We start from the raw sequence: 19034 nt of genomic DNA on the forward strand, positions 1-19034 counted from the left end.
TTGCCTGTCATCAATTGGAGCCTGTAAGTTTCAGTGTTGTGAAGAGTAAAACTTGATTTTCCTATATCTGCTAAGCCTTCATATGTCCCATCAGTTCATGGTGAGGATATCATGAAATGTCAAAGCATTCCTATTCTTATTGATCTTATCGAGTACAAATTTAGGTTGTTCACTGATTTCATTGACACACTGCTCTGCTGTTGCATTGTTAATCATAATCCCTGACATTGCGAAGCAAAACATTAATAGAGTGCATAGTACTAGCTGATACTCGTAGGGTAGAAGAAGAAATACGATTATGATAGGCACAGAATCGTAAGTATTTAGTTTATTTATCCAAGCAGTAGTACGAGGCATAACGATTCTACTCATCTCAGAAAAGTATGAGTCAATCTAACTTTGTGCAACTGATCTATAATCATTTTCATAAATTCAATGGATCACTGGACGATAACTAGGCTTGGTTCCCGCATAGAATCAGGCTACAAGGAAGTCGTGTACAAGTACTCTCAAACAGGCTGATTACTCAGCGAGCTGATGAAATACAAAAACCAGTTTGAACTGGTTGAATATAGGAATGGGGAATTCCCCAGCTTAGGAACTTTCTATGCGGACTTTCCAACAATGAATATTCCTCCTTTGACCTTTCCAACAAGAAATCCAAAAAATTGTATCTGTCACTAACAGGTAAGTGTAATAACTCTCTTGCTATTCGTAGTCATATATATTTCGAGGTTACTTTGGTCAGGGCTTATTATTGTAAGTAGAACTGACAAGACTGCCTTTATAGAGTAACTTCGCTATCAGCCATCTTCCTACAGGTTCTTTATTCCTTCAATTTCTATCATCAGCATACACTTTATACATTTGTTTAAACTCGTGTATCAAGGTATACAAGGGTTCATTGTTACCAATCATCTATTCACCAACCTCATTGTCACTAGGATGAGCTCAGCTCCTGCAGACAGTCTAAACTCTTTCGACTTGTTCACAAACCTTGGGCGAAAAAATTTCTCAACAACCAACTGTAGCGAGGAGAGTGTGAGACAAGCAGCATTACTAGTCGACAGCTTTCAGCCAGATAGTTTTTGGCAGCAACAGGAGAATGTTGGCTCCGCTGTCAGTGAGTCTGGTGAGTAGATATCCACAGACTGTTCAATGGTTACTGTCAGTAGGCTGAAAGTATAGCAACCCTTTATAATTTACTGGAAAGGTTTTGCCTGTAACTTGTAGATCTCGATGACCAAATTATAGCCCTAGAGCAGTTGTATCAAGCTCAGACTATCTTCTTGGCTGGAAAGGCTGAAACTGTTGCAGCTCTACGATACGACACTGAAGAGAATCAGAAGGCTATTGAAGGTACACAGTCTAAACCAGTTGCTCTATATTCCCATACTCTTTAAGCTGGTGTTAACTCTTTCACCATTTCTTGAAAACCGCTTCGTATTTAATCTAATTTCTGGCGATTCACTGATTAGACTATCGTGTAAAGCAGTGTGATAACTTGTGAAGGTTTTAGAATAGTTTATAATATATATAGTTCATAACCAATGATTACCATGTGTCTGTCTATGACTACTATATGTATATATCTATGATTACCATGTGTATGTCTATGACTACTATATGTATATATCTATGATTACCATGTCTATGTCTATGATTACTATATGTATATATCTACAACTACCATATATATGTCTATAACTACTATATGTATATATCTATGATTATCATGTGTATGTCTATGATTACTATATGTATATGTCTATGATTACCATGTGTGTGTTTATAACAACTATCTGCCTATGTTATGAGAACTGCCTAGTTCCCACGCTAACACCATCATGTCAAGTTGCTATTCGTAGTGTTAGTATCTCTACTTGTCAAGTTTGGGTTAGTAGAGCTATTGTTACTCATGTTCAGCTTACAGAGTTATACCAATGACAGCCAGCAGTGACCATAACTCTGGGTTCCAGTTGCACTGCTACAAGTTGTGTTAAAATGACCACATGTAACTAAGTCATTTACTACGGACTACAGAAAAAAACTTACTTTTTTCCTTTCAACTAGCGAATTTTCAAAGTGTTCCCTTTTTTTAAACCAATATATTAGTATCCTCCTAATGATTTGTACAGAATCCCCTCTTACTAGTAGTTGCAGTTGTTCTCTCATTGATTGCAATTACCATAAATACCCGTGTATAGGACGATACCATGTATAGGACGCAGTGGATACTTGACCCCAAAACGATGGAAAACTGTGGAACTGTGTATAGGACGTATCCTAATTTTAGTCCTAAATTTCTATTAATTTTTATAGAAACGGTAGTGTTTCATATAAACCTTCATGAAATTATTCGACGAATGTCAAATGATCTCACAAAATCATTCGGCATTTGTCATGTCGAATGATTGGATGACATGTTTTAAGGAAAAGTTTTTGCTCCAACGAGAGTCAAATACTACTCCATGATTGGTTGATTTTACAATTCCATGTACATATTACATGAATACTTACATGTGTAAATATTCTACCTATTACCGCTAGTTTTAAAGATAGCAGTTCATTAGTACCCTTCTACATGGCAAAGACAACACGACAGAGTTATACTTCAAAGTTTGAAATGGAAGTGATCAAGTATGCGAAAGAACATGGGAACCGAGCAGCTGAGCGGCAATTTGGTATGACAGAATGTGCGATCAGAAAATGGAGAAAAGCCGAAAGTGCTATCGAAGAAATGCAAAAGGTGAAGAGGGCGAACAGAGGCTCGAAGGCTCACCACCCTAACCTAGAAAAGGCGCTCGCTCATTAAATAGATTCAAGATACTCGTCAAGAGTGCTTAGGGGTCAGCACCACCACCATTCACTTACAGGCTCTAAGATTTGCAAAATAGCCAAGCATTGCAGAATTCAAGGTGTCGATGAACTGGTGCAGGAGATTCTTTGAAAGAAGTAACCTATCAATAAAATGAAGAACTACCATTAGTCAGCGACTACCCAGCAACCACGAAGAGTTATTAATGAAATTTCAAAGTTATGTAATCATGATGCGCCAAAAATATGACTTACAACATGAGCCAGACTGGAAACGCCGACCAAACTCCGCTGACATTCGACCTGCCATCCGATACCACAGTAAACATTAAAGGCGCAAGGTCTGTCACTATGCGATCGACTGGAAATGAAAAGAATCGGTTCACCGTGATGCTTGGTTGTATGGCTGTTGGCACAAAGTTACCACCGTACATTGTCTTCAAGAGGAAAACCATGTCCAAAGACAGTTCCCGAGTGGTGTGATAGTCAGGGTGCAAAAACTAGGATGGTTCAATGACAGCCTAATAGACAACTGGCTGAAAACAGTATAGATGAAACGCAAAGGTGGTCTGGAGAAACATCAATCGATGCTGATGTTAGACGCCTTTCGATGTCATACAACCAACAATGTTAAATCAAAATTGAAGCGGCACTATATAAACCTCGCCGGCATGACCAGTATTCTGCAGCTGACGGATGTCGTTGTGAATAAGCCGTTCAAAGCAACATTAACGCAGAAATGGGCCAAATTGATGATTAATGGTCATCATACTTCCACCAAGGGCAGCAACATGAGAAAAGTCGACATGCCTATGGTCTGCCAATGGATAGTAGACGCCTGGAAAGAATTGCCAATCAAAACCGTGGTGAAGGGATTCAAGAAATGTTCTATCATGAACATGTTAGGTGGCACGAAAGACGATATTCTCCGGATGGACGATCCAGACAACGATGATGACGACGAAGGGGAGGAAGAGCTGGACTATCATGATGATTGCACAACACAACAGGATTGGCTGCTTTGTTGAATGATGACAGTGACGACGAGGATAAATATTGATGAATAAGTAAGTATTTGATGTAAGTTTGAAATTTTTATAATAAATTTTTGATATTAAGATAAATGCATAATTTTTATAATAAAAGTATCCATAGATAAGACTCAACTGGTTTTTTAGGTCAACTTCTTAAGAAAAAAATGCGTCCTATACGCGGGTATAAACTGTACTTTCTAAGTCAATTATATCATCTATCAATAGTGGTAATCGTATCCAAATCTGTTGAATTTGTTAAAGTAGAGATGAAGCAAGCAATTGTCAAATAGAAGAAACTGGCCAAAGAAGAAAAAGGTACAGCTAGATAAATGCTTTTCGAGGCATTTTAGTTATAGTGGCTTCATTTCTATTAGCATCAACTATAGTCATTCATACGGAGTTAGGTAATTGTTCTTACCAACAATCATCACAGTATATTTAATACTATTATTGAGTATTACAGTAGTAGACTTACAAACATTATATTTACAAGGGAACACAATTCTATTTCAGTGAGTTTGATGAACTATTTTTCTGGACTGTTACTCACCAATACTAATCTTATTCATATGGAAATGCTGTGAAACTTTTTACAACTGTGTGTCTTTTAAACTAATGGGGCTAATAAACACTCCAGTGTCATGCATTCATTTTGTCACCAGCTGGAGCAGACAACCCTAGGTGCTTAGTGTGGCTAGTAGGATATACATGTAATATGTTTTCGAACTCTCTACAAGGGGTGTGGGTGTTAAAATGTAGGAATAATATCTACCATAGATTATGGTGTGTGGTAAACAACCATTTAATATCTAGTGAATCCATAAATATTGAGTTATCCTCTTCATGCATTTTCATTGATATGGGCTGACATGGCAAATACTCCATTGATGATTTGTGAATGAACTCAATAAACCACTTTTAAAAACTCTGAATACGTTTATTATAATGCAAGTATTTGGTAATAATAGCTCATATATACCATGTTTTTATAAAGATCTCAGGCTTTGGACTTCATAGAGTAGATGCATTGCCATGTGTGCGCTCATCCGCTATCAATATACTCTACCCTTCTCAATATACTCCACCCATTTCACTCACCGTGTACTCTCATCTACTCTTAAAATATACTCTACTCATTTCACTTACCGTGTAACCTCATCCACTCTCAATATACTCTACCCATCTCACTTACCGTGTACTCTCATCCACTCTCAATATACTCTACCCATCCCACTTACCGTGTAACCTCATCCACTCTTAATATACTCTACCCATTTCACTTACCGTGTACTCTCATCCACTCTCAATATACTCTACCCATCTCACTTACCGTGTACCCTCATCCACTCTCAATATACTCTACCCATCTCACTTACCGTGTACCCTCATCCACTCTCAATATACTCTATGGTTCTCAATATACTCTACCCATCTCACTTACCGTGTAACCTCATCCACTCTCAATATACTCTACCCTTCTCAATATACTCTACCACTCTCAATATACTCAACCCATCTCACTTACTTCAATTGATTCTCTGAAAATTGGTGCACATAGCCTTACCACACTAGTATACTCCCGACACATGGAGAATCTGAATGTACCATAAATTACAGAAATGTTGCAAAGGCATGTTTCCTGCTGCTATCAGCAGTTGGAGTTGGGCTAGTCTGAGTAAATCTTTTTTCGATAGTTCATTGTGATTTGGACTTTAATGATTTGGCTTATCGCCCTAGAGCAGTTTTTAATGGATATTTCTATGCCTATCAGAAGGTTCCGGCTTTACAGCTATAAGTATTGACAGGAGAGACATCATGGCACCTGCATCACTTGCCAAACTCCTGGAACTACTGCTCACATGTTCATTATTGTTGTCAATCAAGTAATAATGCATCATTATACTCTTGTTTTAACTCTATCAATCGAATAAAAACTTAATAAAAACTTTTTTCTTCTTCAAAGTTTTAGATGAGTGATAAATTTTGTTTGGTTGTATTGTTTATGGTTTATCTTCAGATGGTATGGACAATCTATCATCAATTCAGATCATTGCACGTAATCCTGGTCTATTGTATGGGTGGAGATGTCGATATTGTAGTGTATTCAGTAAAAGGCAACTCTAACATCTCATCCTTGATAAAAGCTTGACAATTGGTAGTTCAGTAACTCATATGAACTGAGGTGAGTGCTTATACATGTACAAGGTACATGAAAATGGGCACATTATATCTCCGGTATGAACACAGTGATGTGGAACATGTATTCCCTTGTTTCATTAGAAAAGGTACTGTGGTAGGCGGAGGAGAAGGAGAACCAGCTGGATAGTGAACTCATATTGTATAATCCTTGGCTGGATTAGGTAAAAGTGCGCATGACATGACAACTCTCTTCCTGTTTGTAGAGTGCAGAGCCAATAATGCTGACATGGAGAGAGAAATTTGTCGCATCAGGCAGCAGTTGTTGAATATTGAGAAAGGACAAGATCTCAACAAATGCGAGCGATTAACTTCACACTTCAATGAGGAAGAGATGAGACAGTCTTCATAGAGAGCCAATAAAAGCTCTGCTTTCAGTACAAGATTTCAGCAGTAGGGCTGTTAGTAGTTTACTAACACTGATTATAAACAGTTGCATTTAAAAGCACCTTCAGTGGGATTGCATCTTTTTAAATATCTTGTGACAATTGATGATATCGCCTACACTCTTAGATTGCTCTACTGCTACCAGGCTTAGTTAGTAGTCCAGTGATCTCACTCAGTTGTATAGCCTACACTCTTAGATCGCTCTACCGCTGCCAGGCTCAGTTAGTAGTCCAGTGATCTCACTCAGTTGGTGTAGTTTTAGTAGCTGTGGTTCAGGCCTTCAAGGCTTTTTAGTTGTGATTTGTATGTCCATTGGTTGGTGTGTGAGAAGTTCTGGCAGGTATTAGAAGTGTCTCTGCTGGCCTCTAATTGGTACCCCTTTACCTCGATTGGTTGAGAAGGGCTTAAGCCTGATAAGGGCACACTTCTATGCCACAGCTCACAACCACCCACAACTCTTGACTTCTCTCACAACTACAACCACTGCTGCTACCTTTAGCTCCTAAAACTCGCCTGCACTTGCAATCATGTCACGCTCCCTAAAGAGCCTCATAATTATGGGAGCCTGGTATGATCAGCTGAGCAAAGGGATGGCTCTAACTAACCTTATAATCAAGTAGTATTGTAGCCTAAGAGCACGGCAATATCATCAATTGTCAGGGGGTCTGCCAAAGATGCAATCACAAATCAAATACAAATAATGTGGGTGTTTTTTATCATCAACTATTGATAGACAGCTTGGTCAACCACTAACCTTCCCCATGTTAAACCTTTATGTAGACAAAAGTACTGTTTTATGAATTCAGTGGCATTATTATTTATTTACTGCACTAATGAACGTTTTGTTCAATGTTGAATGTTTTGTAAAAAAAATAAACTTATCATTTGCTTCTAGCAAGCTCTCAAACTTACTTGAATTGACCTGGTGGAGGATATTCAACAGAGATGTCTGTGTGTTGTCAGTTAGGCTAGCCTGGGTTTCTTGTCGCACAAATCTTGTTAACCTCTGGGCTGCCATAATACAATGAGGGCATGCAGGGTGGACAGTGGCTATAAAAAAAGAGAAGTTTACTTCCATTAGTCGGCAATCTTGCTTTGTTTTCCCACTCAGTATGTTATTACGTCAGCTGATAGTTTAAACCAATCGTATTCTGATTAACAAGCACTCCTTATAAAGTGAACGCTCGGTTTTTTGTAACGGATCTCTACAAGCTAGCAAGTGCCCTTCGTATTGTTGCAAGAAATGTCCAAATTGTTTTTCTTGTCAAAAGAGTCCGGGTTACTGCCTGTCAAATATTTCTGGTTCTTAGTCTCATATATAGCTGAGAACAGCTTGTAACATAGCCTCGGTCCCCTAGTTTTATAAGTAGCTGAGATCAGCCATTCTCTAGCATTAAATGCAATCAGCTGATTAGCAGATGTTAGGACCAATTACTACATACAATCTAATGCTAGTAAATATTTCAGGCTACTTACTTGTCCTCAGATCTGCCTAAGAATGAGCCAGTTGCTTCCATTACAAAGTGCTTCAGACAGTTTCTTCCTCTCAAGTTGCCGAGTTAGCAACCTCTCTGCTGATCCTATACATATGTCTCTGCTGTACCCACGAGAAAACGATTTACCTTTAGTTTTCAACTCATGAGTAGAGATAGGATTATTCTCAGCTGGTTATCGACGAATGATAGCTTGTACTCTGGTCATACGCTGTTCCCATGAGCAGCAGGACGAATGTGCTACAAGCTCCTGGACATGGTTACCATAGATATAATAAGGGTTTATTATATCTATGGTAATTACCAAGTGGTTAATTTGTTGAACATCACTGCAGCTTTAGTCCTATCAGCATAATATATTTAACACTTATATTTGCTGCTTATGACAGACTATTATGAGCCAGCATGTCTAAATGGTTTATGTCAGTACAAGAGCACAAATACAAATGTTATATAATAGTTTTACTGAAGAGTCTAAAGGCACCCTTAGATTCTTTATGCATGCCTCAAAGGGTACCCATGTAACAATATCTATAAATCTATTGTTAAATGGGGATACCTGATAAGTAATGTTATTGACCTTGGTGTATCCATAAACCTGAACTTACCCTCTACACGAATTTTCCGGAATTCCCCGAATTCTGTAAGATCAAACATTTGCTAGATAAAAATATTTTCTGGCTATAGTCTTGTCATGCTGTTGATTATTTTATATCAGTATATAATTGGTCAACATCAAGGTTTAGTATGATGATATACCTCATGCAAGCAGAAGCAGATTTTGTCCTTTGTCACCAGTTGTTCAAAGCATTTACTTACAAAAGTCACACCAAAATAATCATAAAACCTTTACTTGAGTTCCTTAAAGTTGTTGACAATTAAACAAATGTCTACTAAATTACTTTGATTTGAGTGTGTTTGTTTCAACTACTCCTTAGATCTTTAGGTACTCCTCCACACATGTAAAGCTAACAGGGCATGTTCATATGAACTTGGAATTGAAAGGCCACCTGAAGGTGGGTGAAGAATAATTCACTCATATGCATGAATTATTACTGATTTCAGCTTAAGTTGAGAGACAGCACATGTTTCTCAACTTAAGCTGAAATCTCTTGTAAATAAAACTTGAGGATGAAAATACTAACTTTTTTTATGCTAAAACAAAATTTGCTTCCCTTGGTCAATCATTTGCAATTTTTTATGTCCAAGAGTAGCTAACTTCATACTTTGGCTGTAATCTTGACAATAAGAGCAACTTGTGATAATTATTTCTGGGTGAAAAATTTGATGAAAAACTGCTAAATATTTATTTGGTTTTATACATGTATGCATTGTCGATTTTTATAACATTTCGAGATGTTATATAAAGCATCTACAGTTTGTTTTACTAGAATTATGAGTTTAGTACACAACTAATATTCAGTATGCATAGACAAGGTTCTATAGAGAATTCAGATGAAAAACTGGGCAGTCTTACTACCTGTGTGCCAACTAATACAAGTATTAATTTATAATTAACACTTATTAACATGCTTGTTTACTCCATCCAAGCTGTTGAAGTTTTCCATTCAGCCTAAGTTGGAGTTGTCTGCTCGTAATCAGTTCTCTAACTGCATAGCATTTGCGTATGTCATTCTTCTTTTAAAGCTTCTTATCTAATATTGATTGTTTTTAACGTACATGTACTTGGATGTAACAAACAGGAGAAGACAACCCTGGCTGAATCTATTTATTCATTTGATCATTTAAGTTGCAAAAATAACTTAGAATCATCCTTCCTTAGCAAGAGACAACAACTCTAAAAGATGTTTATGGTTTGACCTTGTAAGTCTGTTGTGTCTACAGCTGCCTCTCGGTTATATCTATAGCTGCCTTTCCATTGTATCCACACCTGACTCTCCATTATATCTACAGCTGCCTCTCCGTTGTATCTACAGCTACCTCTCCTTTGTATCTACAAATGCTTCTTCCTTGTATCTACAGCTGCCTCTCTGTTGTATCTACACCTGTTTCTCTGTTGTATCTACAGCTGCCTCTCCGTTGCGTCTACAGCTGCCTTTCCATTGTATCCACACCTGACTCTCCATTATATCTACAGCTGCCTCTCCATTGTATCTACAGCTACCTCTCCTCTGTATCTACAAATGCTTCTTCCTTGTATCTACAGCTGCCTCTCTGTTGTATCTACAGCTGCCTCTCCCTTGTATCTACAACTATCTCTCTGTTGTATCTACACCTGCCTCTCCGTTGTATCTGCAACTGCCTCTCCATTGTATCTACACCTGCCTAACTGTTGTATCTACACCTGCCTATCCATTGTATCTACAGCTGCCTTTTTGTTGTATCTACAGCTGCCTCTTCATTGTATCTACGCCGGCCTCTCCGTTGTATCTACTACAGCTGCCTCTCCGTTGTATTTACTTCTACTTCTCTGTTGTATCTATTCACCTACTCTTTTGCTGCAACTACATACACCTATCTGTTATATCTACACACACCTCTGTTGTATCTATACATATTTCTCAGCTGTATCTACACATACCTCCCCCCATGTTTTGACACACGCCTCCCTGCTGTATCTACCCGTACCTCTCTGCTGTATCTACACATACCTCTCTACTGTATTTAAACATGCCTCTCTACCGTATTTACACATACCTCTCTACTGTATTTACACATACCTCTCTACTGTATCTATACCTACTTCTGTCCTCATTGCTTATATGCCGTAATATGTAGTAAGACGCAGTTTTGTTTGTTGCACTTTTTGTATAAATGTGTTCAATATATTTCTTACCTATTTTTTCACCTTTTCTTTGCTGTTCACAAGCAACTCATGTTGTCTACAGTGACACTCATATGGTATATAGAGACTTATACAGAGTCTGTATAAGTGCCTATCACCATATTTATAATGTTTTGTTTGGTTTTAGTGTATTGAAAGGCACTGAAGGATACTCTAATGATATGTCCCTCCTCCAAATAATAATGTTAGATTATTATCTAGGGTTAACTACATTAAGCTGTATTAGTGAGGAGACAACTACAGATGAATAGCAGCACAGTAGATGCTCCTATAACGTATACCTCCTATAATGTAAACTCCAGATGAAGTAAAAAATTTATTTGAGGTTTTTGCTTTGTACTACATGGAAAATTTCATATAATGTAAAGTGTCAAGTCGGGCGAGTTTTCAAACTCGATTTGAATGTTAATCTATTTCGCCGCACTTTCGAGTACAAAAATTAGGCGCATACAGCGTTATATCTATTATACATACAACTTCTATGACATTCTAGTTTGTCGTAATAGATCGTCAGATGTGTTGGCAAGATAGGTAATAAGTAGCTGCGTGGTTGTTCATAAATACATAAATTAAAATGCGAACGATTTGTGCAGGTGTTACAGCGTTGGTCTATCAATCTGGATGTCACGAGTTGGAGTATCGTCGGAAGCTCTCTTTCATTCTAACCTTGACCACCTGGGCACAAGTAGAGAACGAACCGGAACAAATATTTTTATAGTAAAATATTTTGTTGTTTTGCTTTATTGTAAACATAGAAAATATTTGTTATTGGTCTTACTTTGCAAAACAGACTGCTGTTTAGAAAAAAATTAGCAAATCATCGAAAATACATGTATACGTTGAATATGTAAAATATTGTAAATTTACTGCAATTATGGTCTATAAAACCAGTGAAATTGATCAGAAAAAGAAGAAAAGTTGTCGAGGCAAACTAATAATACTGCAGTTACGGTACAAATTGAAAAATTTAAGTCAAATTTTCAATTTTTTTGGTCAAAGGGGTGAGTTTTGAAAAAATCTTGAAATAGATTAGACAATTTACAGGTATTTTACTGCTCTTATAACATAAAATCTCTATGATGTAAAATGTTCCTGGAAAGGATTGCACATATATTATCGCACATATTAGCATTTGTAATTTTCCTAAGTAGATAATTTGCTTGTTCTGATCTAAGTGAAGTAATCTAATAATCATAGGTTGATACCAACTTTGAAGAGTTGTCCGACCTTGCAGTAACCTAATAAATTTAAAATAACTGCATGCTTAAAGTTGACGTAAACTGTTTTTGCTTTAATGCTCACATATTAAAATGCATAAAGTATACCAGACACACGCAGCACCTCTATAATCTTTACAAGAATCAGCAGCTTGCATTTTCTAACTAATAAACTACTCAGCGGAAGTAAAAACTAGTCATATAACTGTTATTTTATTGCTGCTGGAAGATATCAGAGCCAAATTTTATCATACTAGAAATTCCACTGTCATACAGCCCACGACCAAAGTGATATTGGAAAAAAGAAAGGGTACTGATGGTTGAGAAATGCAATATTAGCAGTCAAATGACACTGCAGTGCAATAGGATAACTGCAATGGTAGCTGTTATGTACTGGGTGCGGATGTTATTATGTACAACAAACAGCAATAATGAAAGGAAAAGATTATATGTTTATATCTCTCCCCCTGCAATAGGAGAAATGCAATATTGGCCAATATTAGAAGTAGAATGCACTGATATTATTAGAATAATCAAGATCATTAATCCCACGAGCAAACGAGCGGAGCGAAGTGTGGGAGTTTTTATGATAAACGCATGTGCACACAACTCACGAAAATTATTCATCATCAATGAGACGAACCCTCGTCAAGAAATTTCATCAACAAATTTAAGCATCGTTATGTAAAGTCGTTAAAGTATAATAACGATACAAAACACATTTAAACCTATTTAAATATGTTACCAAGTCTTTGTAAACCGTCGGTATTATCTTAAAACTTACCCATCTGATCGGATTATACACAAATAGACAGATTAATTTCAACGAAAATCGCCACAAAACACTTAAAAAGCTTGGTTTAATAAAAGTTAAGACCGAAAATTGAAACACCGAGGGACAGATAATAGAACGATGAAGTCTTGCGCATTTCACGAAAAAATAGCGTGCACTTTTCGCCAGTCTACAGCATTGTCGAATTGCCGAAGGTTTTGGCAATTAACATAGGAGTACAGAAATCGTTTCATTTTTGCCGATTTCAATTTTTTCATTTTCATTTGCCGAAATATTTGAATACTTTCCCATTCTAACTGATGCCCAACGCAGTATAAGTAAAGCAAATGACGACGATATTTTTTAACGTTTCTTATGAGATTATTACAATTATTAATTATAAGTTTGGATGATTACAGAACAATGACTACGTAGTACAGACTTTCTAAAAATCTAACGCAGTGTAAGTAAAGGCATGACGATGATATTTTTTCTAACGGTTCTAATGAGATTATTGCAATAATTAATTATAAGTTTGGATGACTACAGGACAATGACTACGTAGTACAGATTTTCTAAAAATCTATATAAATATCACAACATCGTGATATTGTTAGCTATGCCGTTTTGAAATGTAAACAAAATTGTGCATTGGTTTTTTATTATTACTATATAAATAATATTGGTTATTCTAATAATATCAGTGCATTTTACTTCTAATATTGGCCAATATTGCATTTCTTTTTTTGCAGGAGGAGAGATATAAACATATAATCTTTTCCTTTCATTATTGCTATTTGTTGTATATAATAACACCCAGTACATTACAGCTACCATTGCAGTTATCCTATTTGACTGGTAATATTGCATTTCTCAACCATCAGTACCCTTTCTTTTTTCCAATATCACTTTGGTCGTGGGCTGTATGACAGTGGAATTTCTAGTATAGTAATAATATAAAACCAATGCACAATTTTGTTTACATTTCAAAATGTCATAGATAACAATATAAAAAAGTGATATTTATCCCACGACCACACGAGCAGAGCGGAAGTGTGGGAGTTTTTATGATAAATGCATGTGCACACAACTTACGAAAATTATTCATCAACAATGAGACGAACCCTTGGCTAGAAATTTCATCAACAAATTTAAGCATCGGAATGTAAAGTCGTTAAAGTATAATAACGATACAAAACACATTTAAACCTATTTAAATATGTTACCAAGTCTTTGTAAACCGTCGGTATTATCTTTAAACTTACCCATCTGATCGGATTATACACAAATAGACAAATTAATTTGAACGAAAAATGCTACAAAACGCTTGAAAAGCTCGGTTTAATAAAAGTTAAGACCTAAAATTGAAACGCCAATAAAGTCGTGCGACAGATAGTAGAACTATTTAGCAGTGCGCATTTCACGAGAAAACCGTGCTCATTTCATCAGTCTATGGCATTTTTTACTTGTAATCGAATTTATTCGAAGGTTTCTGTAATAAACGTAGACCATTTGAGGCGTAGACCGATTTACAAGTACGAAATTGTGGTGCACAGTTTATCAGCCTGTGTTTTTTATCCAATCACCGAAGGTTTCATTATTTGAAACGTTAGCCAAAATTCTTTACAACTTATGTACAAGCTAGGGCCGAATTACAACGCCCCTTCATGACGAGAACATTTTTTATTTTGCTACAGTTTTATACGCGTGAATGCTACTACTCGCTTTCTGTTAAAGATCGCTTATCAAAACCATTCAACGCAACCAACTTTCAAACTGTGTATAGTACACAGTAGCTCGCCATTTTACTTCTAATTTTGCATTTCAGAGTTATAATAAACATATTTCTTTATTGTTGTTGAATTACATGCATTGCAGTAAATTAGGCCTACAGCTTTATAACACTTTTATAACAGCTTTTATTTTGCTGCAGTTTGCAGAAATCTTTGAGACGCGTGAACGCTCATAGGTTTTCTATTATTGCTGTATTACTATATTAACAATATTGGTTATTTTAATAATATCAGTGCATTTTACTTATAATATTGGCCAACATTGCATTTCTCCTATTGCAAGGGAGAGATATAAACGTGTAATATTTTCCTTTCATTGTTGTTGTTTGTCATGACCAAACACTTTTTAAATAAGTTTTCTTAAAACATATATAAATACCACAACTTCTCGATATTGCTACCTATGACGTTTTGAAATGTAATCAAAATTGTGTATTGCTTTTCTATTATTACTATATTAATAAAATTGATTATTCTAAGAATATCAGTGCATTTTACTTCTAATATTGGCCAATATTGCATTTCTCCTATTGCAGGGGGAAAATATAAACATCTTTTCCATTCATTATTGCTGTTTGTTGTATATAATAACATCCACACCCAGTACATTACAGCTACCATTGCAGTTATGCTATTGCACTGCAGAGCCATTTGATTGCTAATATTGCATTTCTCAACCATCAGTACCCTTTATTTTTTTGCCAATATCTCTGGCCATCTCTTTGGTCGTGGGCTGTATGACAGTGGAATTTCTAGTTATATAGATTTTTAGAAAATCTATTTAAAAAATTGTTTGTTCATGACAAACAGCACTAATGAAAGGAAAAGATTATATGTTTATATCTCTCCCCCTGCAGTAGGAGAAATGCAATATTAGAAGTAAAATGCACTGATATTATTAGAATAACCAATATTATTAATATAGTAATACAGTAATAATAGAAAACCAATGAACAATTTTGTTTACGTTTAAAAACGTCATAGCTAACAATATCAAGAAGTATCAAGAAGAATATCCAAACTTATCCCACGACCAAACAGAGCAAAGCGATTGGTTGGGAGATTTATGATAAATGCACATGTGCACACAACTCCCGAAAATTATTCATCAACAATGAGACGAACCCTTGAATCAAAATTTCATTAACAAAATTAACCATCGTTTTGTAGAGTCATTAAAGTATAATAACGATACAAAACACATACAAACCTATTTAAATATGTTACCAAGTCTTTGTAAACCGTCGTTATTATCTTAAAACTTACCCATCTGATTGGATTATACACAAATAGACAGATTTATTTGGACGAAAATCGTTATTAAAACTTGTCAAGCCTCACTTTTATAAAAGTTAAGACAAGAAATTGAAACGCCGAGCGACAAAGAATAGAACGATTAAATCGTGCGCAATTCACGAAAAAATAACGTGCACTTTTCACCAGTCTATAGCATTGTCAAAGGTTTCGGTGATTAATCAAGGAATCAATAATGACAGGAACACAAACAGCAATAATGAAAGGAAAAGATTATATGTTTATATCTCTCCCCCTGCAATAGGAGAAATGCAATATTGGCCAATATTAAAAGTAAAATGCACAGATACTATTAGAATAACCAATATTATTAATATAGTAATAATATAAAACCAATGCACAATTTTGTTTACATTTTAAAACGTCATAGCTAACAATATCAACAAGTTGTGACATTTATATAGATTTTTAGAAAATCTATTTAAAAAAATGTTTGGTCATGACAAACAGCAATAATGAAATAAAAAGATTATATGTTTATATCTCTCCCCCTGCAATAGGAGAAATGCAATATTAGAAGTAAAATGCACTGATATTATTAGAATAACCAATATTATTAATATAGTAATAGTATAAAACCAATGCACAATTTTGTTTACAATTCCAAACATCATAGCTAACAATATCAAGAAGTTGTGATATTTATATAGATTTTTAGAAAATCTATTTAAAAAAGTGTTTGGTCATGACAAACAACAATAATGAAAGGAAAAGATTATATGTTTATATCTTTCCCCCTGCAATAGGAGAAATGCAATATTAGAAGTAAAATGCACTGATATTATTAGAATAACCAATATTTATTTCACAACTGTAATGATGATTATACAGTAATACAGTAATAATAGAAAACCAATGCACAATTTTGTTTACATTTCAAAACGTCATAGCTAACAATATCAAGAAGTTGTGATATTTATATAGATTTTTAGAAAATCTATTTAACAAAACTATTTAGAAAAAATAATAACAGTAGCATACCATCATCGATGTTGTTAGTGTGACTATAAGACTTCAATAGTCATCCAAACTTATAACTAAATATTGTAATAATCTCATAATAATCGTTAGAAAAAAATATCATCGTCATTTCATTTACTTCCACTGCTTTGGACATCAGTTAGAATACCAAAGTACTCAAAAGTTTCCAAAATGTCAGTTACTTTGAAATCGGCAAAAAAGAAACGATTTCTGTACTTCTACGTAAATTACAGAAACCTTCGGCAATTCGACAATGTTATAGACTGGTGAAATGTGCTCATTATTTTTTCGTGAAATGCGAACGACTTAATGGTTCTATTCTCTGTCGCTCGGCGTTTCATTTGCCAGTCTTAATTTTGATAAAAGTAAGGCTTGGCCAATTTTAATAAAGGTTTTTGGCCGAATTAATCTGTTTATTTATGTATAATCCGATCAGATGGGTTAGTTTTAAGATATTGCGGTAACCTTTCAAAGACTTGGTAACATATTTAAATAGGTTTAAATGTGTTTTGTATCGTTATTATACTTTAACGACTTTACAAAAAATGGTTAAATTTGTTGATGAGATTTTGATGCAAGGGTTTGCGACGTTGTTGATGAATAATTTTCATAAGTTGTGTGCACATGCATTTATCATAAAAACTCTCAAACTTCGCTCCGCTTGTTTGGTTGTGGGATTAATATTATTACTATTATTATTAATATTATTATTACTATTATTATTATTGGTAAATACACAAGTGCATCGGTGCAGTTACAGCTTGGTGGCCTGTTAACCACCTGTATGAAATTGTCATGCTATCCTTTAACGTGAAGGTCTATTCTTGCTTTGTGTTAGTATATTTTTATTTGAAGTAATTCCAGGAATGCAAGAGATGTAATGCCAGGCTAAACAACCTTCTCTGAGTTTTATTATTCATCAATCATTATATTCTGGCATTCAGGAAGGTGCCAAATGTAATAATATTGTATGCATAATAATAGCATTATAACTAAATTTATTTACAATAGAAGTTGAAATAATCTAAAATGTATTTAGTGAATTTTTTTGTTATAACATCTTTGTTTCATTATAACATTATATTGTTAAAACACTATATTAATGTTAGATAATATATTATGTATGTATATATATAACACATATGTTATATATAGTATTGTTGATGCATTCATTATATGTCACAAGCTTCTTCTCTTGAAGGTCAAACCAGGGTTAAAAGAAAGGTATAAATAAATGTATATGATTAGTTGACTCAGTTTTCTAGCATATGTGCCCATAGAGAATGTGAACTATCTATTTAGCTTATTTTGTAAATTAGCAGCTAAATAGCGCCAGAGTAATGATTTCAGTTCCTGTATGAAACCTGTTTTTATTCACTCCTCCTTGAGATATATAGTTCCTCTCTTCTCTCTTGTCCTCTTCATGTCTGCGACTTCTTTTTTTATCTTGTGCAGATAACTCTCTAACGCCTCATTTCGTCTGCTGTACACTTTCAATCAGAAGACAATATTTAAGAATTCTCCTTCTGAATGGCACACAAAGCTTATAGAAGTTGAATAAATACAATACATACGTTGTAGCTGCCGATCACTTTTTGAGATGCTACTTCTCAGTGTTGCGACTTCCTGTTGTAGTTCAGTTATTGTAACAGCACAACCATCAGCTTCTCTCAGAGTAGTTGCTCCTCCAGCGCGTTTTGCTGGTCGTTTCTTTTGCATCATTGAAGAGAGAGCAGAAAATAAGATCTGTAGAACATAAGCAATTGTACATGAGTAAGCTGCTCTTATCCATCCAAGTGATGAAAGTAAAGCATGGGAACTTTATGATGAAGTTACTCTTAAATTACTCTGACAAGCTCTGAGCTAAGGGAACAGTAAACTTAGTCGCTGCTAGCTTGGGAAAACATTTTTTTCCACAGTTGGAAAAACCCAAATCCCTGAAAAAGTTGGGAGTTTCAAAAATTTTCCAATACTGCTGGAATTTCCAATGCCTGACTATCAAAACTTTCACCAGTTGCCCATGAGTATAATTATACACAACTAAAAACTTTGGTCTTGTTGCACAAACATAATGTTTGCATAACAATATACTTTTTTATCTGTCTCAAACTCATCAGAAGGATGTGTGGTTACACAATTGATAATTAAAATGTGTCTACTGTAGTCAAATAATGAGTTTTCTTTTCTTATACTTGGTTTTGATAAACTTCTGCTGGTTTATAGC

At 35.2% G+C, this 19034-nt stretch overlaps 1 protein-coding gene and 1 long non-coding RNA gene across 2 annotated transcripts; one reads left to right on the top strand and one right to left on the bottom strand.

Moving 5' to 3' along the window:
• Positions 1–597: 597 nt before the first annotated feature.
• On the top strand, positions 598–6607 carry LOC137393172 (uncharacterized). Its single transcript, XM_068079609.1, has 4 exons — positions 598–687; positions 945–1132; positions 1234–1359; positions 6254–6607. The coding sequence occupies exons 2-4, from the start codon at positions 946–948 to the stop codon at positions 6397–6399; spliced, it is 459 nt and encodes a 152-aa protein (XP_067935710.1). The 5' UTR covers positions 598–687; position 945; the 3' UTR covers positions 6400–6607.
• An 11092-nt stretch (positions 6608–17699) lies between these two features.
• LOC137393174 (uncharacterized) lies at positions 17700–18586 on the bottom strand. The gene is made up of 2 exons (XR_010978278.1): positions 18385–18586; positions 17700–18300 (listed from the first exon to the last, which is right to left on the bottom strand). It is a non-coding gene; the product is annotated as an uncharacterized lncRNA (long non-coding RNA).
• Between the last annotated feature and the right edge of the window lie 448 nt (positions 18587–19034).

Source organism: Watersipora subatra, chromosome 4 (assembly GCF_963576615.1).
Source record: "Watersipora subatra chromosome 4, tzWatSuba1.1, whole genome shotgun sequence".
NCBI classification, from domain to species: domain Eukaryota; kingdom Metazoa; phylum Bryozoa; class Gymnolaemata; order Cheilostomatida; family Watersiporidae; genus Watersipora; species Watersipora subatra.

Excerpts from the sequence above, each read along its gene's own strand:
- LOC137393172 (XM_068079609.1), top strand. The coding sequence starts at position 946 with ATGAGCTCAGCTCCTGCAGACAGTCTAAACTCTTTCGACTTGTTCACA. Across the intron at positions 1,133-1,233 it reads CTCCGCTGTCAGTGAGTCTG|ATCTCGATGACCAAATTATA; the intron begins GTGAGTAGATAT and ends TGTAACTTGTAG. Across the intron at positions 1,360-6,253 it reads GAATCAGAAGGCTATTGAAG|AGTGCAGAGCCAATAATGCT; the intron begins GTACACAGTCTA and ends TCCTGTTTGTAG.